Below are 23,003 nucleotides of genomic sequence, written 5' to 3'. Positions count from 1 at the left end.
TGCAAAACACACAGAAACGAACAATATTATAACAATGGCCATCTTCCTGACTTGGTACAGGACACTTTTAAAGGGGAATAAAAGTGGTGGGTTGAACCTGGTTTTATGGCATGCCAAACCTCGCACTTTATAATGGCAAAGTTAAATATAACATTGAAATGACAACATAATATTACAGGACTACAATACAAATAAAAAGGAGAACATATTAGACAAAGAAAAGCATGATTAATAGATAACAAAAATTAAAGCATCAGGTTTAAAATTCAATACGCCAAAAACGCGTCTTGTCCACACAAGACTCACCAGTGACGCCCAGATATAAAAGATCGAAAGACTATAAAACTCTGTTTGAGCAGTTTAGTGTTAAAAGCACTTCCTGCTAATTTAAGACATTTTAAGAAAGAAACTGGTGGGTTGAACCCGGTTTTATGGGTAGCCAAACTTTAAACGACAGTGCAGATGGTATATTCCTGTTGTGAAATAGAAAGTTGACATCATTAAATAGTCATACTAGGCGATTCTAGATTGAAATCTTTCATCTCATGGTGTCAATGTATAGAGACGATGAAGATAAAAAGTACACCTTCTGGTTTTGGTAGTATCCTAAACTTCAAGTTCACTGGAATATTTGAGATGCAAGCACTCGCTGAAATGTTGGTTATTGATTTAAAATTAATATTCTTGTTATTGTTATAAAATACATCAAATAGCAAAAGTGGAAACCTAATCTTGATTTATATCCAATTTTGGTAGAAATTTATCTATGACCTTACTTTTTGTGGTGTTATTGCAATTGTGTGACAGATACACATACTTTCGTAATTCTATTAAGCTGTTTTTCTGGAATACCCTAACTTCATTTTAGGTATTTATTGTAATTTTGTGGTTAACATGCCGAAATGTACTAATATATTATGTATTTATGCATTTCTTTGACAGTTGTATTCCTTCGTTTGATGTGGTTGAGCACTTGATTTTGTCACTCGAATAGGGTGTATATCTAGAAATTGACTATGAGGATCGAGTGAAAACAAAACTTTACGACGAAAGAGATGATTTCGGCTTCCCAATAGTGAAGTTTTGGGAAGCTGAAATCATCACTTCGTAAATTTTACGGACGCCATCACGAGTTGGTTCATCGTTATGGGATATCTGCTATATAGATGAAATCGGATATGTTCCTTATGTCGTAACTACAATCCCGTTCCCTTTTCACAAATGTGACATACCGAATTAGACTTTTTACCGATTGTTCACGCATCATTATCAATATTATTAAATTTGACGCGACTGTCGTACAAATGAGAGGTTAAGCGCTTTAAAACCAGGTTCAATCCACCATTTTCTACATTTGAAAATGCCTGTACCAAGTCAGGATTATGACAGTTGTTGTCCATTCGTTTGATGTGTTTTGTTAATATATTTTGACATATGATTAGGGACTTTCCGATTGAATTTCCCTTGGAGATCCGTATTTTTGTGATTTTACTTTTTGGTTGGTATTGCATTTATTTGTACTGTCATGTAATGTCATTTTAGCGGTATATTCATCAATGCCGTAAAGTGCGGAGGTTTGGCAAGCCATGAAACCAGGTTCAACCCACCATTTTTCCTTAAAAGGTCCTGTGCCAAGTCAGGGATATGGCAGTTGTTATCTAATAGTTAGTTTCTTACAAAAAACAAAGCAGACAGTAAGGATGCACAAATACACATTTTCGAAACTATTCGATATTGGCACTTACACCTATGCATTTGACCACAGATAACATTTGTAGAGAAGGGGTTATCTCAAAGTGAAAAACGACCAATGAATTGTTAAAGTGAGTTCAAGATCCAAATAACCCTGTCATACAGATAGGTTAAATTTACAATCCTTACATATTACAATTTAATGTTCACCTATTGCTTCTTTTCTTAGAGAACAAACACAAAAGTGAAATTTGATCACTGATCCATCAATGAAGTCAAGGTCATGTGAACCCTGTTTTACAAGTACATGGATACTTTGAAAAGACACTTTTTACCAAACAGTTGTGTTATTACTCATGACTGTAAAAAGAAGTAAGAAATTAAGTTTTTAATCATTTGCTGAAAAGCATGAAAATAAGATCATGGACAATGATATATGTTTGATGGAAAATCGAGATCGTAAGTCATCTATATAAAGATTGTTGGGTCTAATATCAATGCATACCCAGCACACAAAAATGACACTCTGTAAACTTTACGGAGACATCACAAATTGGTTGATCCATACCATGTGTCTTTGTCCAAACTAACGGACATTTTTACCACGTGTTAGATTGTGGTTTTTCATTAAGTTGTCTGATCTTTTTATAACCAAACGTTACTTATTCCCGATTGTGACTGTTTTGATGAATGCGAATTCGCATAGCTATAAGACGTGTGACTGTCACTACTTTTTCATCCCAAATTCATGCATTTATACGTTTTTTGATTGAGTTAAGTCTGCTAATTGATATTTTATCGTATGTTTTTATATGTTGTGATGTTATGCTATTGTTTCAGAAAAAGGGAGAAGGTTTGGGCCCATTAAAACGTTTAATCCCGCTGCAAATGTTTGCACCTGTCCTAAGTCAGGAATCTGATGTACAGTAGTTGTCGTTTGTTTATGTAATATATACGTGTTTCTCGTTTCTCGTTTTGTTTATATAGATTAGACCGTTGGTTTTCCCGTTTGAATGGTTTTACACTAGTAATTTTGGGGCCCTTTATAGCTTGTTGTTCGGTGTGAGCCAAGGCTCCGTGTTGAAGGCCGTACTTTAACCTATAATGGTTTAATTTTTAAATTGTTATTTGGATGGAGAGTTGTCTCACACCACATCTTCCTATATCTATTTATTTTTATTGATGTTATATTTGTTATTCTCATTGGATTTTGTCAAATGTCTTAATGTTTGTAGTTGTAAATCTTATTATTTTTCTATTGTATTCGTGTGTTATGGTAAAGATAATAAATCATCCAAATCATTTATTAGATTTTAGTTTGTACCAATGAAATTTATACGATATATCTAGTTTATAGTTTGTTTCAGATGAAACACCGACAAAGCTAGATAATACAATTAATTATTTAATTACTACCACAATTTGATATTAATTAGTACTGTAATTTTCATTGTTATTAATAATGTTATACAAGTCTTACAAATCTAATCTGGCTTTGGCTAACTCAGCTGTGTATTTTTATGTTCAGGTATTCAGGTTGCTTTATGTAATGCATCCGTTTTTATTCTGTAGTTAGTCATCACTTCGGTTTTATCATGTATATCTATACATGTATATATATTATAAAGTCATTTTATGAAATTCACTGTTTGCCAAAGTATGAATTATTCTAAATAATAAGGATGTTCTTATCCCAGGCATTAAACCCTAGCCATATTGGTCACAACTTTTTTGGAACTTTTGGTCCTCAGTGCTCTTCAACTTTGTACTTGTTTTAGCTTTCAAATTGTTTTCATCCGATAGTCACTGGTGAGTATTGTGTGGACGAAATGACATCTGGGGTATTAAATTTAAAACCTGGTACCTTTTGTTAGCTATTATTCGTGTGTTTCTCTGTCGTTTATTTTTTCCAATTTATTTGTATTGTAGTCCTGTCATGTAGTGTTGTCATTTTAATGTTATATTTAACATTGCCATTAAAGCGTGCCACAAAACCAGGTTCAACCCGACATTTGTTTTCTTAAAATGTCCTGTAATAAGTCAGGAAAATGGCCATTTTTATATTATAGTTCGTTTCTGTGTGTGTTACTTTTTAATGTTGTATTTCTGTTGTGACATAATTCTCTTATATTTGATGCGTTTCCCTCAGTTTTAGTTTGTAAACCTATCTGATTAGGTTTTTTTTCTCATTCGATTTATGATTTTCAAACAGCGGTATACTACTGTTGCCTTTATTTATTTGCCCGGTATTTTTTAACATCTTCAAATGAACTATATGAGATAGACCCTGTAAAACAGCAGTGAACTCTTCATAAAGATAGAGTAAATATAATGAGAGAATTCCTTTGTTGTCTTTACTGAGGTTATAAAATGTTTTATACAACAGCACCAATCACATTAAATAATTTTCTGAACATTTACATTTGACATGGTTTTCTTTCACAGGTAGCCATCCTCATATTTCACTATATAATAATACATACATTTCAAAATAAGGAATTTAAACCATGTTATCATCACAATAATGATTGAAAATAACACACTTTTACTCAAATTTAAATGAAATAAGAATGTTGAAGATTATTTTACATCAAGAGCTACTTAGACAACTTAGTAAATGAAAAGCTCATCTAGATCAGAACACTAATAATTTAACCAATTATAGGAAACAAGGGATTATACAGTCAATATCACAGTGAGCAGCAACTCATATTGAATGTAACATCACAGTGAGCAGCAACTCATATTGAATGTAACATCACAGTGAGCAACAACTCATATTGAATGTAACATCACAGTGAGCAGCAACTCATATTGAATGTAACATCACAGTGAGCAGCAACTCATATTGAATGTAATATCACAGTGAGCAGCAACTCATATTGAATGTAACAACACTGTGAGCAGCAACTCATATTGAATGTAAAACCATAAGGATGTTAAAAAATATTGTCAGAAATAACTATCATATCTGTAACAACAAATTGTGATTCTATAAATCGATAATAAATAGGTTGAAATAGGAGAAAAGTACATAATGAATGAATTTCTGAATATCTTGAAAAATATTGTTAGACACAAACACATCATTTTGTACCTTGAATATATGAGAATAAAGTTATTGATTAATTACTTGATATGTACATAAATTGAATGAAAAAAATGTTCAAATAAATGAATTATGTTTGAGCTGTGATGAGGTCTTGCAAAAAGATCTATAAAGCCAGTGCCAAATGGGTTTTGATTATGCATGCAATCTTAAACCCAAAAACAATAGGAGATGATATCATCTGCACAGTTAATAGTTATCAAAGGTAACAGGATTATATATTAAGCCAGACATGTGTTTCGAGTTAAGCTTTTATTCTTTTTTTGGGAATACTTCAATAACATATATTTGTATACAAAGGAGAGTTCTAGATAGAATCACTCCTTTATGTCATGTATAAAATAGTTTAATTTGGTGGTGTAATTTGAATAAAAAGTTCTATTTCTAAATTTAATAAAATTTTAGTAAAAAAGTCAAACCTTTTCATCCACATATTTTGATATTTTTTAAAAAAGTATGAAAATTTGTATTTTCAACTGTGACTCAGACTCAGACTCAAGACTAAATAATGTGGGTTAAGAATTTGTTCATCCTAAAGCTAAACATCTAAGAAGGGATTTTTGTTATACCCCATGTAAGCCGTATTAACAGAGCAACCTAGGTCTACACAAGGCACAAATGATACCAGGGCAGAGGTGTCAACATAAGAACACTGAACATGTGTTGATTAAAGCCATGATGAGCATGATATTGTTATGAACACAGTAATATATAGACATTTATTAGATTATATGTTCCATGTACAAAAAGGATTTGTCCATTAAGGCCTCAAATTAAAAAAAAATTACACAGGAATAATGGAAACATGTTCTTCATAAATCTGAAAACATAACAGATATCACAATTCCTAATGACATAGCAATTCATCTATTGTCATATAATTCACCGGTGAAACTGCAACATGCATTTTAGAGATTACCCAATAACTGGTCCCTTACAGCTTGGAAATTTGAGAACCTTACAGAAATATATGTGATTACAAGACTTTATCTACATGCAGATGGAAACAAGTTAGACTGTGAGTTATTGCTCACATATTATAATCCACCCCTTACCAGTTGATGTGCAATGGATGTTAAAAGCATTAAACTGTATAGGCTGCTTCTTCAGAAAGCATAGCCATCACCTGTAAGGCTGTAAGGTTATATAAGTATTTGATACATAAGAAGTTGTTGAGCAATATATCACATGGCATAGAATGCTCTCATGATGCTTCCTGTGGGTAGTTATTGGCAAAAGTCAAATTTCAATCCTTGTATTTCTGGCAAATGGAAATTAAATGACAGATCTATTGCCAAAGTCTGCGTCTCAAAGAATGGATTTTTCTAAGGAATTTCAAAAGAAAAAAATATAAAATTTTAATTTAAAACTTAACAAAACAATTCTATTTCACTTATAATTTCTTAACTTGTATTCAAACAGGTTTTCAAACAAACTGTGAAAAGCTGGCACTGCCTACTGTTGTTCTTTGAAAAGTACTTTTGAATATTCAAATGTGATCTTTCCAAGAAAACTATATAAGTGTCCTGCCAAGATATTCTGCTTAGAATATAGGTATTATGAAAGCTGATTTGTCTGTATAAACATGCAAATTTCAGAAAATAATGAACAGGATTGTTTAAAAAATTATCCAAAATGTTAAACGTCTGAATGAGAGTGAAATGTTTTCCATATAATTTAAAAGAATAGTAAAGAAACTGAATATAGCCAGTGGCAAATTGTCTTTAATACTGGCATGTCAACTCCATTTATAAAGTTGTCACAAACATAGTATTACATTGTATACTACTGTTTAGAAATTCATAAATCGGTTGAGAAAAAAAATCAAGGTTACAAACTAAAACTGATGGAAACACATCAAATATAAGAGGAATGATTCAGGTCCAGAAAACCAAGAAAATAGACTGCTGTTTATATATCAATTTAAGTCTGAGTCAGCAAAGCATTAGTTAAGGCACAAAATAAGCTTAAAATGTGTATAGGATATGGAATTCTTTTTCATGATATATTTTTTTTAAATGGTGGGAAAAGCCTCAAAAGGCTAACTTTGACTTTTACCTAATATCTAACATTGGCATTATTTGTGTCTCAAATGATTAGAAAAGAAATCTAGAACCTGCTAAAGTTTTGAAAATGACCTTGCATGGGCTATTGAAGTCTTTTTAAAAAAAATGGGTAATATGGGGCAAACATTTATTACCCTGGATCATAGAAATAAACCCAAAGAGTCATAACCTCTAACAAAGTCCTAAACCTGACATGACTATCAGTACATATAAACCAATTTTTTTCTATGATTTTTTGTAATTATAAGCACTTCTTACTAATTTCAAATTTTAGCTGGGGAAAGTGCTATTTTAAGGCCTTACCAAATTGTTTCCTTTATTTGCAAAAGGCGAAGAATAAATGTAAAATGTAGGTCTTTGCTCTGCATTTCAAACTGTTTCAAGCAAATGACAAATAAAATTTAAAACTAAGTTTTATACTGCAACTTTTATGACTTTTCAAAATAGCTTTTTTTTTTTTTTAAATATTTACATACAGGAATAAATAATTAATGGCATTCCACCATGCAATTGCTGTATCAAGGCAGTTGCACATTTTGTTTTACAATACATATTTATGAATGAACCTAATCAATTGAACCTTTTCTGAGTTACTTTCTGCACAAACATTTGGTTTTCTTTTGATACTGACAGACATTTCGTTGTCTGTGTTTACTGGCAGACATTTAATGATAACACAATCAAGATAGGTACTGTATTATAAACTGTTGCATTTTTTTCTAATCTTGCACATTTTTAATCTATACAAAACAAATTTTAATTCACAATTCCTTACCCAAAATAGCATTTCGATATTTTCAGTCTTACCATTACATAGTTTCACAAATTAACTAAGATTCATGATGTGGAAGTTTGTTCACTATCACAGTTCTGAAAACTTTGACTAGATCTAGATGATTCAAGTGTTTGATCTGAGTCACCTAAACACTTTGATGAATCTCCATTAGAATTCTCATTAAGTGAAGTAGTACTATTGCAAGGTTTATGAGAGAGATCACCAGTACTAGTTCTATCAGTGTTAATTAGAGATTCATTTTCTGAATCTTTAGGAATCGTTCCATTCATAGTTTTTATAGAATCTGATGGTATATGAGAATTATTTTCACATTTTACTAAATTATTTTCAGGTATAAAAGATGCTTGTTGACTATTTTCTAATGATGTATCTGTTCCTGCAGATACACCTTCTAACGGTGATTGTGTATTAGTTACTTCTGTATTAGTTTCAGTAGATAAAGCTCCTAATGATGGAGGCTGATTATTTTCCTCTGCTATATTCTGTCCAGCAGATTCAGTCTGTACTTCTGACTCTGAATTATTCTGATTTGATTCTTGTGTAGGCAGATCTACTGGTACATTAGGTTCTGCAGGCTGTTGATCTACTGGTACCTGATTATCTTGTGTATCTACTGGTACCTGATTATCTTGTGTAGTATTTGCTGGCTGATTATTTTCTCTATCTGCATTAGTTTGATTAGTATTTTGGTTATTTACTATCTGTTGTATTCTGGCTTGTTGTAGAATCGCAGGTAATTCATAGTGATGGAAAAAATACACCATTGAATGCTGTAATGTAAATGTTTAAAGACCAATATTATCAAAAGTGGCTTACCAATGATGAAAACAAACTGAATGAAAACTATTTATTTCTTGAATTTGAAGCTAATATATTTTCACAAAAAGTCATATTCAATCAAAAATTTTACCCAACAAAAATTGAGCTGTTGCAATACTTAATAACTCATACATAAAGGAAACAATTAATGTTGAATCATTATTCACATAATGCTACCAAATCACTGTGAAATCTAAATGTGAGCATTTGTGTTTCAAAGTCCTCTAATTATAATTTCTTTGAATATGACAAAATTTCACTATGTAGTTTCAAAAGATTTCACTTTGTAGTTTCAAAAGAGAAAAAAAAAAACCACAAATAAGTGACTTTGGTCTGGAATCTTTATATAAAGGGAAATAACTCTGTCCATGAATCAACAGATTAGGCACACTTACCTGTATAAATAACCAGGATGTAAATAAAGCTAAACCACTGTACTGTCCATTAAATCTATAGTGGTAGGCATAAAATGCCAAATGATATAAATAGAAAAACCTGAAAAGAAATTTAAAATCTTTGTAAAAGCCTCTATTATCTTGTATTCACAAAACTGTTTCATCTTTATGTTGTTCTATGTTTTCTTTTAGTATCATTTCAGATATGATGTTCAGTTTACAATGTCTTGCAGTGATTTTTATTGCATCTAATGACTTTTATGGATGTGCATATCACAGACACACTTACACATAATCAGAATCAAGAATGTGTCCATAGTACACGGATGCCCCATTTGCACTATCATTTTCTATGTTCTTGAAATTGGGGTAAAAACTCTAATTTGACATTAAAATTAGAAAGGTCATATCATAGGTAACATGTGTACTAAGTTTCAAGTTTATTCCAACTTCATCAAAAACTACCTTGACCAAAAACTATAACCTGTAGCAGGACAGACAGATGAATGAACAGACGAACAGGCCCACAGACTAGAAAACATAATGCCCCTCTACTATTGTAAGTGGGACATAAAAATAACCACAAGAAGAAATTATTAAGTCTTCAAAAGAATATGTGAGTTGCCTGCCATATATAAATAATGAAAAGAAAGGATTTTGATATGAAAAACCCCAAAAATCATTCAGATCAATTTTCAAGCTAGATAGAACGATTATAGTGGACTACAACATGTCTCCTCTTCATCAACATAATACATACTACACGGTACACCTAAAGAAAAGGTAAAACAAAAACAATTTTGTACTGGAAAGGTTTTGTTATGGTGAAAAAGAATAAATATGATAATTGGGCAAATACCTTAACCTTTCTTGGCAAGTCTGATAATTTCATAGTATGAATAGATGGGGTGGGATCAAAACATGTGGGCTCAAAACCTATGCTGAACAAATAAGGTTTGAAGAAAGCTATTGAAAAAAAGTATGGTTCAGGAATAGGAATATAAACCAATTTCAACATATTTAACAGTTAATGATAATCATGATATGAGGAGGTTGGAGCAACTAGAAAATTCTCACAAAGCAATTATGAATGCATACAGTTTGAGGGAGGGTATCTGAACCATCTTTGGGATATTAAATTTAACAAAGAAGTAATAGAACAAGTCATATTGACCTTTCAAGCTTTCATTTCTTCTTCTTCAAAGTTGGGAACCGGATTTAAGAACTGAATATATAAAGTCTCGCAAAAACTTTTTTCTGAGAAAGTGATTGGTTCAAGTTTTTTTGAAATTTTTATATTTTTGGTCAAAGGGTCAAAGTCAATATTTTGTCAAAATTCTATGTAAATTTCTTTAATAACAATCTCTTACTTTATTGTCAGGAAATAAACTTGGTTTACAGTAGGTAAGTTTTTATCGAAATAAAGAACAAAAAGAAAACAGGTAATCAATTTGTTAATGAATATGAGGAAGATATATCATTTGGATGCTTGTCCTTGCCTAGAGATATTTACCTAGTCAAGGGTCATTAATTAGGACATATCTTGTAACAATATAAACAACCAGCAACTTCTTTGATGATAATATTTATGAAACATTTTAACAATAATTAATTATTTAGTGCTCAAAGTAAAACAGATGGATATTTATTTTATTGTTGAGTTAATGTTTTACTAAAAATATTTCTTAATGAGGTACCTAACACTACTATGTAAAATCAGCTAAACATTTAAATCCCTTTGTATTGTTTAAGAAATATTAAGCTTCTCAATGATCATAATAAGTGTTTATCAAACTGCTATGTTTCCAATGAAATTTTTCTGAGAAAGTTATTGGTTTAAGATTTTAAATTTTTTGATATATATTTTTTTCAAAGGGTCAAGTCAATTTTATGTCATTTTCTTTGTAAATTAAATGAGCCAAATTAATTTCAGTCAAGGTGTTTGGTACCACCTTAATATGAGATTTCACATCTATCTCTTTGGAGAAAGAAAAATTCTTATCTTTCAACAAAATTGTACTTTTGTATAAAGAAAACAAATTGTTTCATCCCTTTTTCTATGATTTTGTTTACACAATTGCATATTTACCTTAACCAATGACGTTTACTGATGTTGGTATGACAACAAATAGCATCATACTGGTCAGCTATCCATACTATTAGTATTATGTAAAATGCTGTTGTGGTATCGTTGAAAAATTCTGACATAATGGCTTCCATACCTGAAATTAAAAGCAATTATCAATTTCTCCCCTCCTGTTAATCATATATTTTGTAACTGTCTCCATAAATTTAGTATTTCCATTCAGTAAGATTTAAGAATATGATATAATATAAATTTAAAACCCTCCATGATCAAATTTTTAAATACATGAATAATCAGCAACTGACTGACACTTATAATGGGTTGAGTATCAAACCTTTTTGAGGGCAAACCTTTATGAGGGATTTTTCAGAACACATTTGTCTTTTTCTGCAACCAATACGGAAATTGAAAGTTTCAGAACAGTACAAGCTGCAATTGTTTATGTTGTCATTTACTGTTAGAACTATACAAAACATGAAACTGATCATCCAGACTACTTCAAATGACACTAAATGGCTTTAGAGTCAAAGGATTAAACTATCTATTTTTTTCAAAGATCATTTCCAAAGATTATGAAGATATTTGTGTATGTATGTGTCTAAAATATTTTCTGATTAAAAACCATAATTCCATGTAGACTGTATTGGAAGATTAGATGGACAGATAATAGAAATATTTTTTAAGGATGTCCTATTTAGAAATATAACACAACCAAATTTCATAAGACTGAGTAGGACTTACCAACTAAAGCCAGGATTACAGTCAATAGTGGAGCAGCAGGGAAGGCAATAGTGATATTCATCTCCAACATCTGTAGAAAATCAACTGTAAAGGAAAATCAGAACAAATCAATAATTGTCAATCAATAGTACATTAAATTGCCAAAGAAATTAAATTTAGAACATATAGAATTTGTGCATTTGACATAGATGGTGCCACTTCTGGAATTTAACCGTATAAAGGGACATAACTCAAGATTGGTAAAAGTGACACCACCCAAATTGGAACTTGATATATGTTTAAGATGTTTTAGATGTTTTGCAGTAATAGGTATTATGCATTAGTTTATTCACATTTGGTTGCAGCAAACATTAGAGAACTGATATGAAAAATTGACCCATTTTTCCATTTGTAAAGGGGCATAACTCTAGAACAGTAAAACCAAAATTCTTGATCTGTGTTTTGTGGTAATAAGCATTGTGTATCAGTTTCATAACATTTGGTTGAGGTAAACTAGATTAGAGAAAAGAACTTATTTCATGACATACATACAGACAAAATGTGTCAAAAGTGTGTTAATGAGATATACAAAACTTACAACAATTCACTAAGTAGTACAAAATAATTGTCACATTCACTCAATACTGTTTTGACTCACCTATAAAGATAAATATCTGGTGGTGTGAATATCTCAACAAAGTTGAAACAGAGACAGTCTACAAAAAAATACAGAAAACATGTTATTCTCATAATCTTTCATCTTTATTTATCACCCGGTATCAATCTATTATTATTTTACAGTGACTTGACTGTTAGTGTTGCTATCCACCAATTGCAACTCATTCAAAATTTTGACAAAATTGCAATTTGTTTTATTAAACCAAATTGTTCAACTGGTCAAAAATTTAAACAAATTGTACAGTCAAATGTGAAAGTGCAAGGTGATAAAATAAAACATACTTACAATCCTATAAGACTTTAACTCCACTGTATTGATATAGTTACTAATTCTGCCTATAAAACTGTATAGTTATATTAAAGCCATTACCATACTAAAGGTCAACTGATTTATTTTGAATTGCTGTAAAAATGTCTAAACTAAGATTTTACATTGTTTTTCTTTCAAAAAGTATTCTTTATTCATAATCAAAGCGCTGTAAGCACTGTAGGCAGTTAACCAAAAACCAAGGCAAACATAATTATGAAAACTGTGGCAATGTTGCTTAAACTTTTTTTAAAGATTTAAAAGAACAAACATTAAACATTCATATATAATTGTACATTTATGTTCATTTAATGAATTAATCTTTAAGGCAAATAATTCATATTTTATCAAGGTTTTCAATAGCAATGCACATGACCACGAATGGCCATGAGTCTTTCATGAATCAGCAGTGGTACAAATTTGCAATGATTGCAGTTCTGATAGTTGATCGTCAGGGGCAGATTCAGGATTTCCAGTAAGGGGGGTGCAAATTTTTTATTGCCGAACGGAGCGAGGCGAAAAAATTTTGGAGGTTTTTTTATTTAAAACTATTGAAATATTCTTTTAAAGGGGTGAAATGTAGATAGCTCGAACTATTGTGTGGTAAAATTAGCGAGAAACACACCTAATAACAAACTAGAGATAAACGGGCGGACAGACGTACGCAAAGTCACTGAGACGAGACAGATCACAATTGCTCACCGGACCAATATATTTTTCAAACAAAAATTTCTACTTTTACCAGCGATTTTTAATTGGCCTATCCTACTATTTGTTTTGATTTTTGGAGGTCATGCCAGACTGATCTGTCCCAGGTTAGGGGGAGGGTTGGGACCCCGCTAACATGTTTAACCCCGCCACATTATTTATGTATGTGCCTGTCCCAAGTCAGGAGCCTGTAATTCAGTGGTTGGCCATTGTTTATGTGTTACACATTTGTTTTTCGTTCATTTTTATTACACAAATAAGGCTGTTAGTTTTCTCGTTTGAATTGTTTTACATTGTCTTATCGGGCCTTCTATAGCTGACTATATGCGGTATGGGCTTTGCTCATTTTTGAAGGCCGTACAGTGACCTATAATTGTTTATGTTTGTGTCATTTTGGTCTTTTGTGGATAGTTGTCTCATTGGCAATCATACCACATCTTCTTTTTTATATTATCTGTGTTCGCCACAAACAACTAAAATCAGAATGAGATGCATTTACGCAGATATTTTTTTTTTCTTAAAGCATACAGTAATACGGTATGAATTTAGTGAGAAATAAATATAGACACAAAGATACAAATAAACTTTCGCTTGAAACAGTATTTCTATCTTTCATTACGGATATTATAAAAGAATCTCAGTTTTCTTGACCGTGTCATGATGAAATTGTGAAAGTGAGTAAGGGATGTTTTGGAACTTCTATTATAAAACAAATTGATTATAAAAACCACAAATACAATGTAACATTTGTTTTTACTTAAACTGCTAAAAACCTATTATATTTGTCATAAAACACAGCTCCGCATTTGACACCTTCCTTTGAAATTATTTATAGAACTTTAATAGATAGGTCAGTTGATTAGTAATCACGATGATTCTGTTATTATATAACTGACTGTTTAAACTTTTATATACTTTGAATGTAAAAAAAAATTGAATGGTCCCTTCTGATACTTATATATGTTGAAGTCAACCCATGCTTTGAAAATTTTAGGGGGGCGCACGCCCGCCACGCCCCCGCCTAAATCCGCCGCTGAGCGTAATTGTTCGTATTAGTTGACTGTTAGTAGTTCAAGATGACTTTAGTACGAGCTTGTAAAAGTATGAATGGACTTGCTTCCCTGGAAAGAAAACTGAGTTTGTGTTGTACAGTACAAAAGTTATGAGACACAAATCAGACAAATGTTTACTACTACAGGGATTAATCGTGAGGTCTGACTGACCTGTCCATAGTAAATGTAAATGACTCCCACCTTCACCCCAAATCCATGATGTCTAAGTTTGGAATAAAATGACAGGTGTTAGGGTCTAGCAAAGTGATATGCATTTTTCATTTTTTTTTATATTGTCCCATATATGAATGAATATAAATAGTTTATGGGTGGGGATCTCGGCCGTTATCAAGTTTTCAAACAGGAGGGGGTGGGGACCCCAGTGACTTCCCCTATATTTCATTTGATTTGTTATATTGTCCAATACATGAATATATATATGGTTGAGGGGTGAGGATCTCATCTGTTTCTAAGTTATCAAACAGGAGTTGGTAGGGTGACCCTAAGGAATCTCCCTATATTTCATTTGATTAGTTCTCATACATGAATATATATCTTTTAATTTAAAGGTGGGGATCTCGACTGTTTCCAATTTCTCAATCAGGTGACTGCAGGGACTCCCCTATATTTCATTTAATTTAGAGTTGGGTATCCCAACTGTTTCAAAGTTCTTCAACATGCATATGAGGGGTAGCGTGACAACAGGGACTTCCCCTTTATTTCATTTGATTTGTTATATAGTCTTATACATGAGTATATATGGTTAAGGGGTGATGATCTCGAATGTTTCCAAGTTCTCAAACAGGAGGGTTTATAGTGACCATTATTATACCATGCATAGATGCAAAGATGTATTTTTGTCACCTGTCTGGATTTTTTTAGCCAAATCCAGGATTACCCTTATCCGCTTCCGGAATCGGATCAGATATTGTAATCTTGCGGCAGCCATATTGGTTTCAATGTTGTTTTTGACAGATAGTGAGATACGATTTTTCTCGGATTTACACATTATTTATCGGCGATTTTATGTATAAAGCTAGTGGTTGAACAAATTGAACATCGCTGTCATGAAAAGTAATTATGAAAATAAGTTTGAGATCGTTTATTAGGAAACTTTGGTAAAAATGTTTGCAAAGTTATTTTTTTATATTCTTTCAAGGTCCATCGGGCATGTCGTGCGTAGCTAGTAACCAAGTAGAAAGTCCGACTGCAAAAGTGGAAGGTCGTAGACCTCGGGCCACCCTTAATTTGAACCCCTGCGTCCAAATTGAAAAGATACAAAAATTTTGTCTTCTTTTAAATTCAAAATTGACGCCAACAGCGTGATCAGTTGAACTTATATACGTAGTTCACTACGTATTGACAACAAACAATATTCCTACGACTTTTGCAATTTGGGAAATCTTAACGACTTGTCTTTAGAGATTTTCGGCGATTAGATATTTCATACATTTGTTCTTTGACATCTTAGCCAAAAGCTCAGGGGATAATAAACTACATAAGGATTCCTAATGTGCTCTACTTCCTATGTGCAACTTCCAAACTTTTGGGAAAATCGACGATCATTTAAGGTTTTTCTGGTCATATTTTTTGTAATCCAGAATGAAATGTATAAAAAAAACTGTCTAATAAGTTACAAATAATATAGTAGCCAGCTAGATGATAACAATGGCATGTATTTCAGCATTTATTGGGTAGCACTCAAATCCAGGGTGCTCGCATAAGGCAGCTTAACTGCCTAAAAATCACACATTATGTGAAATAAAAACATTTCATATTCAGTAAAATATTTGTGAAATTGCAATATGTTTGTAGGAAGGGGAGATAATCGTTTTTTGGTTTCAAAAAGTCTTTATTCAAAAGAATAGTATTTTAGGTTATCTCCCCAAAGAAACTTATCAATACCATATTGTTATTTCACACATATTTTACTGAATATATGATGTATTATTTTAAATGATATATGATTCTTATAAATATAAAATCCTTTTCGAAAGAAAAACTATATAAAGCTTAGTTTGGACATTTTTACAGCAATTCAAAATAAAACAGTTAACCTTTAGTTTGGTAATGGCTATAATATAACTATACAGATTGATAGACAGATTTAGTAACTACATCAATACAGTGGAGTTAAAAGTCTTAAAGGATTGTAAGTATGTTTTATTCTATCACCTTGCACTTTCACATTTTGACTGAACAATTTGTTCAAATTTCTGACCAGTTGAACAATTTGGTTTAAAAAAACAAATTGCAATTTGGTCAAAATTTTGAATGAGTTGCAATTGGTGGAGAGCAACACTAACAGGCAAGTCACTGTAAATTCTTAATGTTATTGTACGATTCAGATTAAATAACTGATCATATAAAAATAACTACTGCACATGTTACAATGTTGTAAATTTTAAATTTTAAAGGTCTCCCACGTTCATTATAATTCTCAAGATAAATAAACAGCCATATTAGAGGTAAAAAAATTGTAATCTTCAAGTCTGCTCATAAAGTATTGTGGAAAATTATCAATAAGACCATACGTTTATTGCTAAACAAAATTCTTGGGATATAAAGATCTAGTCTCATTTTAATACAAATTTCCTAAATCTATACGTACTTCCCACAGGAAGGGCACATGTTAGACATAAGGTTGTTGACAGATTACATAATTATGCATCATTCTATGATTTTGATAAATGGAAGTATAAGACCTCTTTGAGATAACATATTTTAGCCATTACTTATGTATATATTTTAAACTGATCTCTGAGAATATTTTGGTAACTTTAACTTACAAATATTAGCATAATGAAAGCAGCAGCTAAATAAGAACTTCTAGCCATCCACATACTGACAAATCTGTAATGCTCTCCAGACACCACATTTCTAAGGTAACCTGGAATAAATAATAATAATATCTCTTTACAAATCTGTAATGTTGCACAATATTAAAAAGTTCCCTGTTTAAATTAACTTTTGCTGTTAGTTTCAGACAACCATCAGACAGACAAAAATGAACTTCTCAGGTCACAAATTAGAAGTCAAAGTCTCGCTACTTCTTGATAATTAATATTTTAGATCAATGTTTATCCAATTAAAAAAGAGGAGGAGTTATTATTATTTAAAGTGAAAGCATGCATTCCAAATATTCAGATTAATTTGTTGGATCTTTGTGAAGAAACGTTTATATTTTGGGTAAATGAACAAATGTAAATCACAAAACATACACATTTGAATTTTCAAATAAAACAAATATAATACTATTAAAGTAGTTGATGAAACTTTTGAAACTTTTTATTTCACTAAAGGCCTCACATGAGGCATAATAGTACAATAAATTTAACAAACAATAGAAATGCATGAACTAACATATATACATATGAAGTAGGTGAATGCAGATGAAAGAGTAATATCCATATATTATCATACAGACATAACAATTTTGCAAGACTTTGCCAACCCAACAAGTACATACTTATTTTGACTATTCATTAAATTTGACAGGCTTACAGTATTTTTGTTTTTATATATATGATATATAATGCAGCTTTTTGGTTATCTACCTTTGTTGTCTTCCTGTTCCGCTAACTGTTTGATACTAGACATCAATATGTCGTCATATCCCAAGAACTCTGCCAGTAAAAATCTACTGATACTATCTCCAAAACATACATCTCTGTCTGGATCTGTAAGGTAAAGATATCTTATATTTAATACTTTTATCAATGTTATCTAATCATGCTAATGTTGTGCAACATAAAAGATGACAAAACAAAACCTCATCTAATACATGAAATTTGACATTCTTATGCAACATCGTTTGTAATGTTCATTTTGATTGGATATTATCACTTATTTTCATGACATGAAATTCCCAATTGAGGCAATGAAAATGTATGTGCCAGCGCAGACAATATTTGACAGATTTTAAATGAATGTCAGATTTGATGGTGTTTTTTTTCAGTTTCACTAAGTCGATGGATATAACAATATTATACTGTAAACCAACTTATTTTCGCGACTTTTGCGAGTAGAAAAATAACGCGAATATAAATCGTCGCGAATATGTCAATCTTTGATCTTTCCTTAACAAACTTCATCAAGTAAATCAGATAATTGCGAAATTAAATAGCCACGAAGTCGTCAAGTAAGGGTAAAACGCGAAATAAAGTATCCGCGAAAATAAGTTGGTTTACAGTATTTAAAGCAATCAATCAGTAATGTGTTGCCACAAAGCTTAATTTACTGCTATCAAATAACCAATTGATGCAGTCTGAGCTTAAAATACAATACAGTTATCTCCTCATTGTATTCTATAGTAATTGTCTCCCCTTTTTTTAAAATGACTTTAATCAAGATTAAACTAAGTTATATCTACAAGTTAATATTACCTGCTATTCATTCAAAATAATAAGCTATAACTTTACTTTATTTAGCTGCCAATGACAGGAAAAGCAATACAGACCTAGTGTTACCAACATGACTGTTATATTTAGTTTCTGTCTGGTCTTCGGTGATAACCGTAAAAATCCATACTCAAGAGCATATTCTACAATGTACTTTTCTTCAGGCCAAACTAGTAAAAAAAAAAGAACAACAGAATCATTTATGTATTATGGAAATTTTATATTAATCATATAAATCCAGTACAATTCTTTAACTCATGTTTATTGTGAATACAGAGACTTTTCGGTCATGGTTGAACCCCACAATAGACAGGTTATATGCTCAACTACATGTTCTAAGAAAGAGCTTTATTTAAAGGTAACTTATTTATCTTGTTATTTTTAAAATTACAAGTATAAATTTACAACTAATTGATATCCATATTCTATGTGCAAATGCTGAAATCAGAATCACAGGAGTCATATCAAATTTTTTTAGCAAACCACAAACTGGAATCAGACCCCAGAATCTGCAAAACATTGTAAATACAAATAAACTTTAGTAAGCAATACTGACTCAGTATTTTTTATCCTTTAAAAGTGTAAAACCATATATACTGAAATATGAAAAACTTTAGCACACTTATCAATGCTTAAGCATACAATTTTTTTTTTAATTGGTAAAGCCATAAACGTAAATACCTACCAACTTTGGCCAGCATTTCTATTTCAGATGGTGTAAAGCCATAGATAGACGTGGTATCAGTGTCATCTACTGTTTTGTCCTCTGCACTTAACAGTGTGGTATTATCTATAGTTGTCCAATTATCTAATTTCATATCACTGTTCTTTTCAGAAAGAAGATGGTCTATGAATTTAGCTTCCAAAATTTTTTCCTCTGTTTTCAATTCTTCACTTCCATCTTCAGATTTTACTTCTGACTTTTCTGAATTACCACCAGGTGGTGCTTCTTCATTTTCTGGAGCTGCCGTTTGCTCTTCATATGAGTGTTCCCCTTCTGATGGCTCATCTTCTTCTTGATTGAGAACTTTGCCATTATTAAAGAATTGAAATGTAAAGTCTGTGTATTCTTTCTCGTAAGAATTAATCAACGTGTAGTTTGCTGTTGCATTGTGTACAATTTCTACTCTAAGAATACCATCTCTAGGCCATGAGTCTTTTACATGAGACAAACAATTAATAGGAGTTCGAGCAAAAACAACATGTATATAAACTAATATACTCAAAACAACCAGTGCCTGGAACAAAAATAATATTGTAGAAACTCAATCATGTGAGGTAAATAAACAGTATTAGGATACATTCAAATGTACATTTAAAATGACTAGTCATGAATATACACATCAAGTTTATACCAATGCTTAAAAGCTGCTAACTTCCATGTGGTGTCAAATCTAGTCACCAATGTCATTATCTCTTAAGCATGTTAAGTGAAAATAAAAATATATATTTCTGATAAAAATCACATTGTTGCAGTCATATTTGAATTCAATTGTTCAACAGACATGAAAGTTTATGTTTTAAATCCTGTCAATTTGTACAGAGAACAGAATGGATAATTTTTACAACATTTTACCTTTAATAAAATTGCAAATTCCAAAACTCTTCTGATAGGTTTAGGAAAGGCCCTAGCATATGTTAATGCTACTCTGTAGAACAAAGCATGAAACAGTCTGTCTCTAACATTCAACAAAGGGTTCTGTCCTGTCCGTCCTCTAGCTCTTGGCTCATTGTTATTGTTCTCTTGGTCAGGATTGTTCATAACTGGCTCTGGTGGTCACTTATAGTCCAATACGGTTCATCAACAACTACCAAAAAAGGAATGCATGACATAATTTATATAGTGATATGACATGAAGTGTTTCTGATTTTAAAGGTACATATAAGTTGTCAGTTCAGTGAGCATATCTTTAACATTTAGAGATCATCCAACTTATGATTTCTGGCCTCTCCTCAATCTTATACTCTAAAAAGGCCCTTATTGCAAGTGATTGTTACATTTTAGAATGGTACATGTACCGCAAGAAAAGTAAAGAGATTAAATATTGTCATTTACCAACCTAAACAAACAAATTGTCATTCAATCTTAAATGTCAGAGATATGAATAAGATTTGTTTCTGTGTAGGTCTTCTTCTGATTCACAGGTTCATTGTAAATCTAAAGCTTGAAATATGGCAATGGCGTTAACACTAATTGGCAATGCAAAGGATGCAAAATCAATAAACTACATGTAGCTTCTGTTAAATTTAATTAAATAAAATATGTCAGATTTTTTAACTGAACTACTCAAAAACTTCAAAATGCAGTAAACATGGTAAAAGGAATCATTTCATCATAAACAAAATATACTCTATCATTGTCTATAGAAACAATTATTTCTTGTCCAATGGAAACCGTATATGACATTTATGATAAATACATTAGTCTCTCCCATGTTGAAAAGGAAGAAAAGAAAGAAAAAAAAATTGACAGTGTTCTGTGACTGTGAATGACCTCTGATTACAAACTTTGCATGATTTGAAACCTCATTTAAACCACCTTCACATCAACTTTGCAAAAGGCATGTAATTTACCATATTATTGAGTAACAGGACAAGGGATCTAGCTTGACTAGTGCTGACATCAATCTAGCTGCTGAAACCGTAATCTATTAGTCCTTATGTTTTCAGAAGTTAGAAACCATATTGTCCCAAATTGTGAAAATATATATCAGGATTGAGGAAGGAAGATAAGAGCTAAGGTCCCAAAGCAAGCTTATATCAATTTTACATGATGGCAACCCTACATGTTGGGAGTGAACGTGAATGGGTGGGACCATGTTTTTGGGCAAACAGGCCAAGATTCGTTTATATATTTGTTAGAATTTTACCTAACCTAGTTAACCATATGTGGTATCAGGTCCGTTTGCGCCCAATATACTTTCGCACCCTACACGTTCGCACCTCGCATGTTCACACCCAAGGTCCGTTCGCACTCTACACGTTCGCACCCAATTTTAATACAAATTCCAGTTGAATAATTGGAAAATCGTGATTGTTGTTTTTAAATGCTTTAATGTAAATACTGAATGTATTTATAGCTTGGTATGAGTAAATGATTGAATATTTTAAATGAAAAACACAAAAGAAAATTGTTTTTAACAGCTTGGTCCCTTTGATCTGAAACAATGACATAATAAAATATGCAATACACTATTAATATATAAACCAAAACATGATAAAATTTATTCAACGCACAAAAACAAACGTAGTCAGAATCTCACTTCATTTTGAAACAAGTCAATGAAACAAAGTTATAGGCAATACACTAAACAAAACATGATTAAGTGTTATTCAATACAAAATAAAACGTTGACAGAATCCCACTTTAATTAGAAAGGAATATTATTTTTTTAACAATACACTCTCAAAAACATGATTAAGATTTATTCAACACATAAAAAATGCTGTCTCGCTTTATTTTGAGACAATGGAATCAATTATACTTTTAAGAATACCTACTTGCCAAAACTTGATATCAAAGTTATTAAACACAAAACCAATTAAAATTGGGCGCGAACATGTAGGGTGCGAACGGACTTTGGGTGCGAACATGTGGGGTGCGAAAGTAGAAGGGAGCGAACATGAGAGGGTGCGAACGTGAATGGGCGCGAACGGACCTGGATTCACCATATGTAATGTGTGCCATGTGGGTAAATTATCCTCTTGATTTGACCAAAATAGACTAGAATTTAAGCCTGTTCGTCACAATTTTTGTTTTTAATGCAGATTTTAAGAATATAAGGCAGAGTTGTGATTTTTTGTCTATCCAGGTAAATTATTTGTTCATAAAAGAAATAAATTCGACTAAATTCGAGTTCAGTTTACAGTACAATCATTGATTAACAATAATCGTAATTTTGAATAACTATTCGGCGCTTATTGGGCTATGTTTACATGTAATTTTCATGAAAGAAATCATAAATATCTTGTTTATATGGGTTATTAATAAAACCTCATGATTTTTGTGTATCCTTTGATGTGCGACATGTCAATAATGGTTATGAATAAACGAAAGACTTTAAGACAGGTTATTATTTCTCTCAAGTCTAATATTTCATTTCGAAATTATTAATTCTTATTCAATGAAATAATGAGATTCTGAAGGAACAATTATTTGCACATGATTTCTGACA

General features: G+C 31.5%; 1 protein-coding gene across 3 annotated transcripts; it reads right to left on the bottom strand.

Annotated features, from left to right (window-relative positions):
• Window positions 1-7,547: 7,547 nt before the first annotated feature.
• Window positions 7,548-22,875, bottom strand: LOC134697113 (membralin-like). Of its 3 annotated transcripts, none has more exons than XM_063559169.1 (11): window positions 22,823-22,875; window positions 20,405-20,636; window positions 19,514-20,066; window positions 18,888-18,998; window positions 17,986-18,108; window positions 17,218-17,318; window positions 12,342-12,399; window positions 11,705-11,788; window positions 10,967-11,099; window positions 8,878-8,977; window positions 7,548-8,433 (listed from the first exon to the last, which is right to left on the bottom strand). In XM_063559169.1, the coding sequence occupies exons 2-11, from the start codon at window positions 20,588-20,590 to the stop codon at window positions 7,705-7,707; spliced, it is 2,178 nt and encodes a 725-aa protein (XP_063415239.1). In that variant the 5' UTR covers window positions 20,591-20,636; window positions 22,823-22,875; the 3' UTR covers window positions 7,548-7,704. The 3 variants fall into 3 exon arrangements, with proteins under 3 accessions (XP_063415239.1, XP_063415247.1, XP_063415230.1); XM_063559177.1 differs by having other exon boundaries at window positions 22,765-22,856; XM_063559160.1 differs by lacking the exon at window positions 22,823-22,875 and adding an exon at window positions 21,403-21,674.
• Between the last annotated feature and the right edge of the window lie 128 nt (window positions 22,876-23,003).

Source organism: Mytilus trossulus, chromosome 1, assembly GCF_036588685.1.
Source record: "Mytilus trossulus isolate FHL-02 chromosome 1, PNRI_Mtr1.1.1.hap1, whole genome shotgun sequence".
Classification (NCBI taxonomy): Eukaryota; Metazoa; Mollusca; class Bivalvia; order Mytilida; family Mytilidae; genus Mytilus; species Mytilus trossulus.
The sequence above is the reverse complement of the archived record's forward strand: the minus strand, read 5'-3'. Positions and strand labels throughout refer to the sequence as shown.

Coding starts and splice junctions, on each gene's coding strand:
- LOC134697113 (XM_063559169.1), bottom strand. CDS start 20,590: ATGAACAATCCTGACCAAGAGAACAATAACAATGAGCCAAGAGCTAGA. Junction 18,109..18,887: donor AGTCATGTTGGTAACACTAG/GTCTGTATTGCT, acceptor TTTACCTTACAG/ATCCAGACAGAGATGTATGT. Junction 11,789..12,341: donor CCAGATATTTATCTTTATAG/GTGAGTCAAAAC, acceptor TTTCCTTTACAG/TTGATTTTCTACAGATGTTG.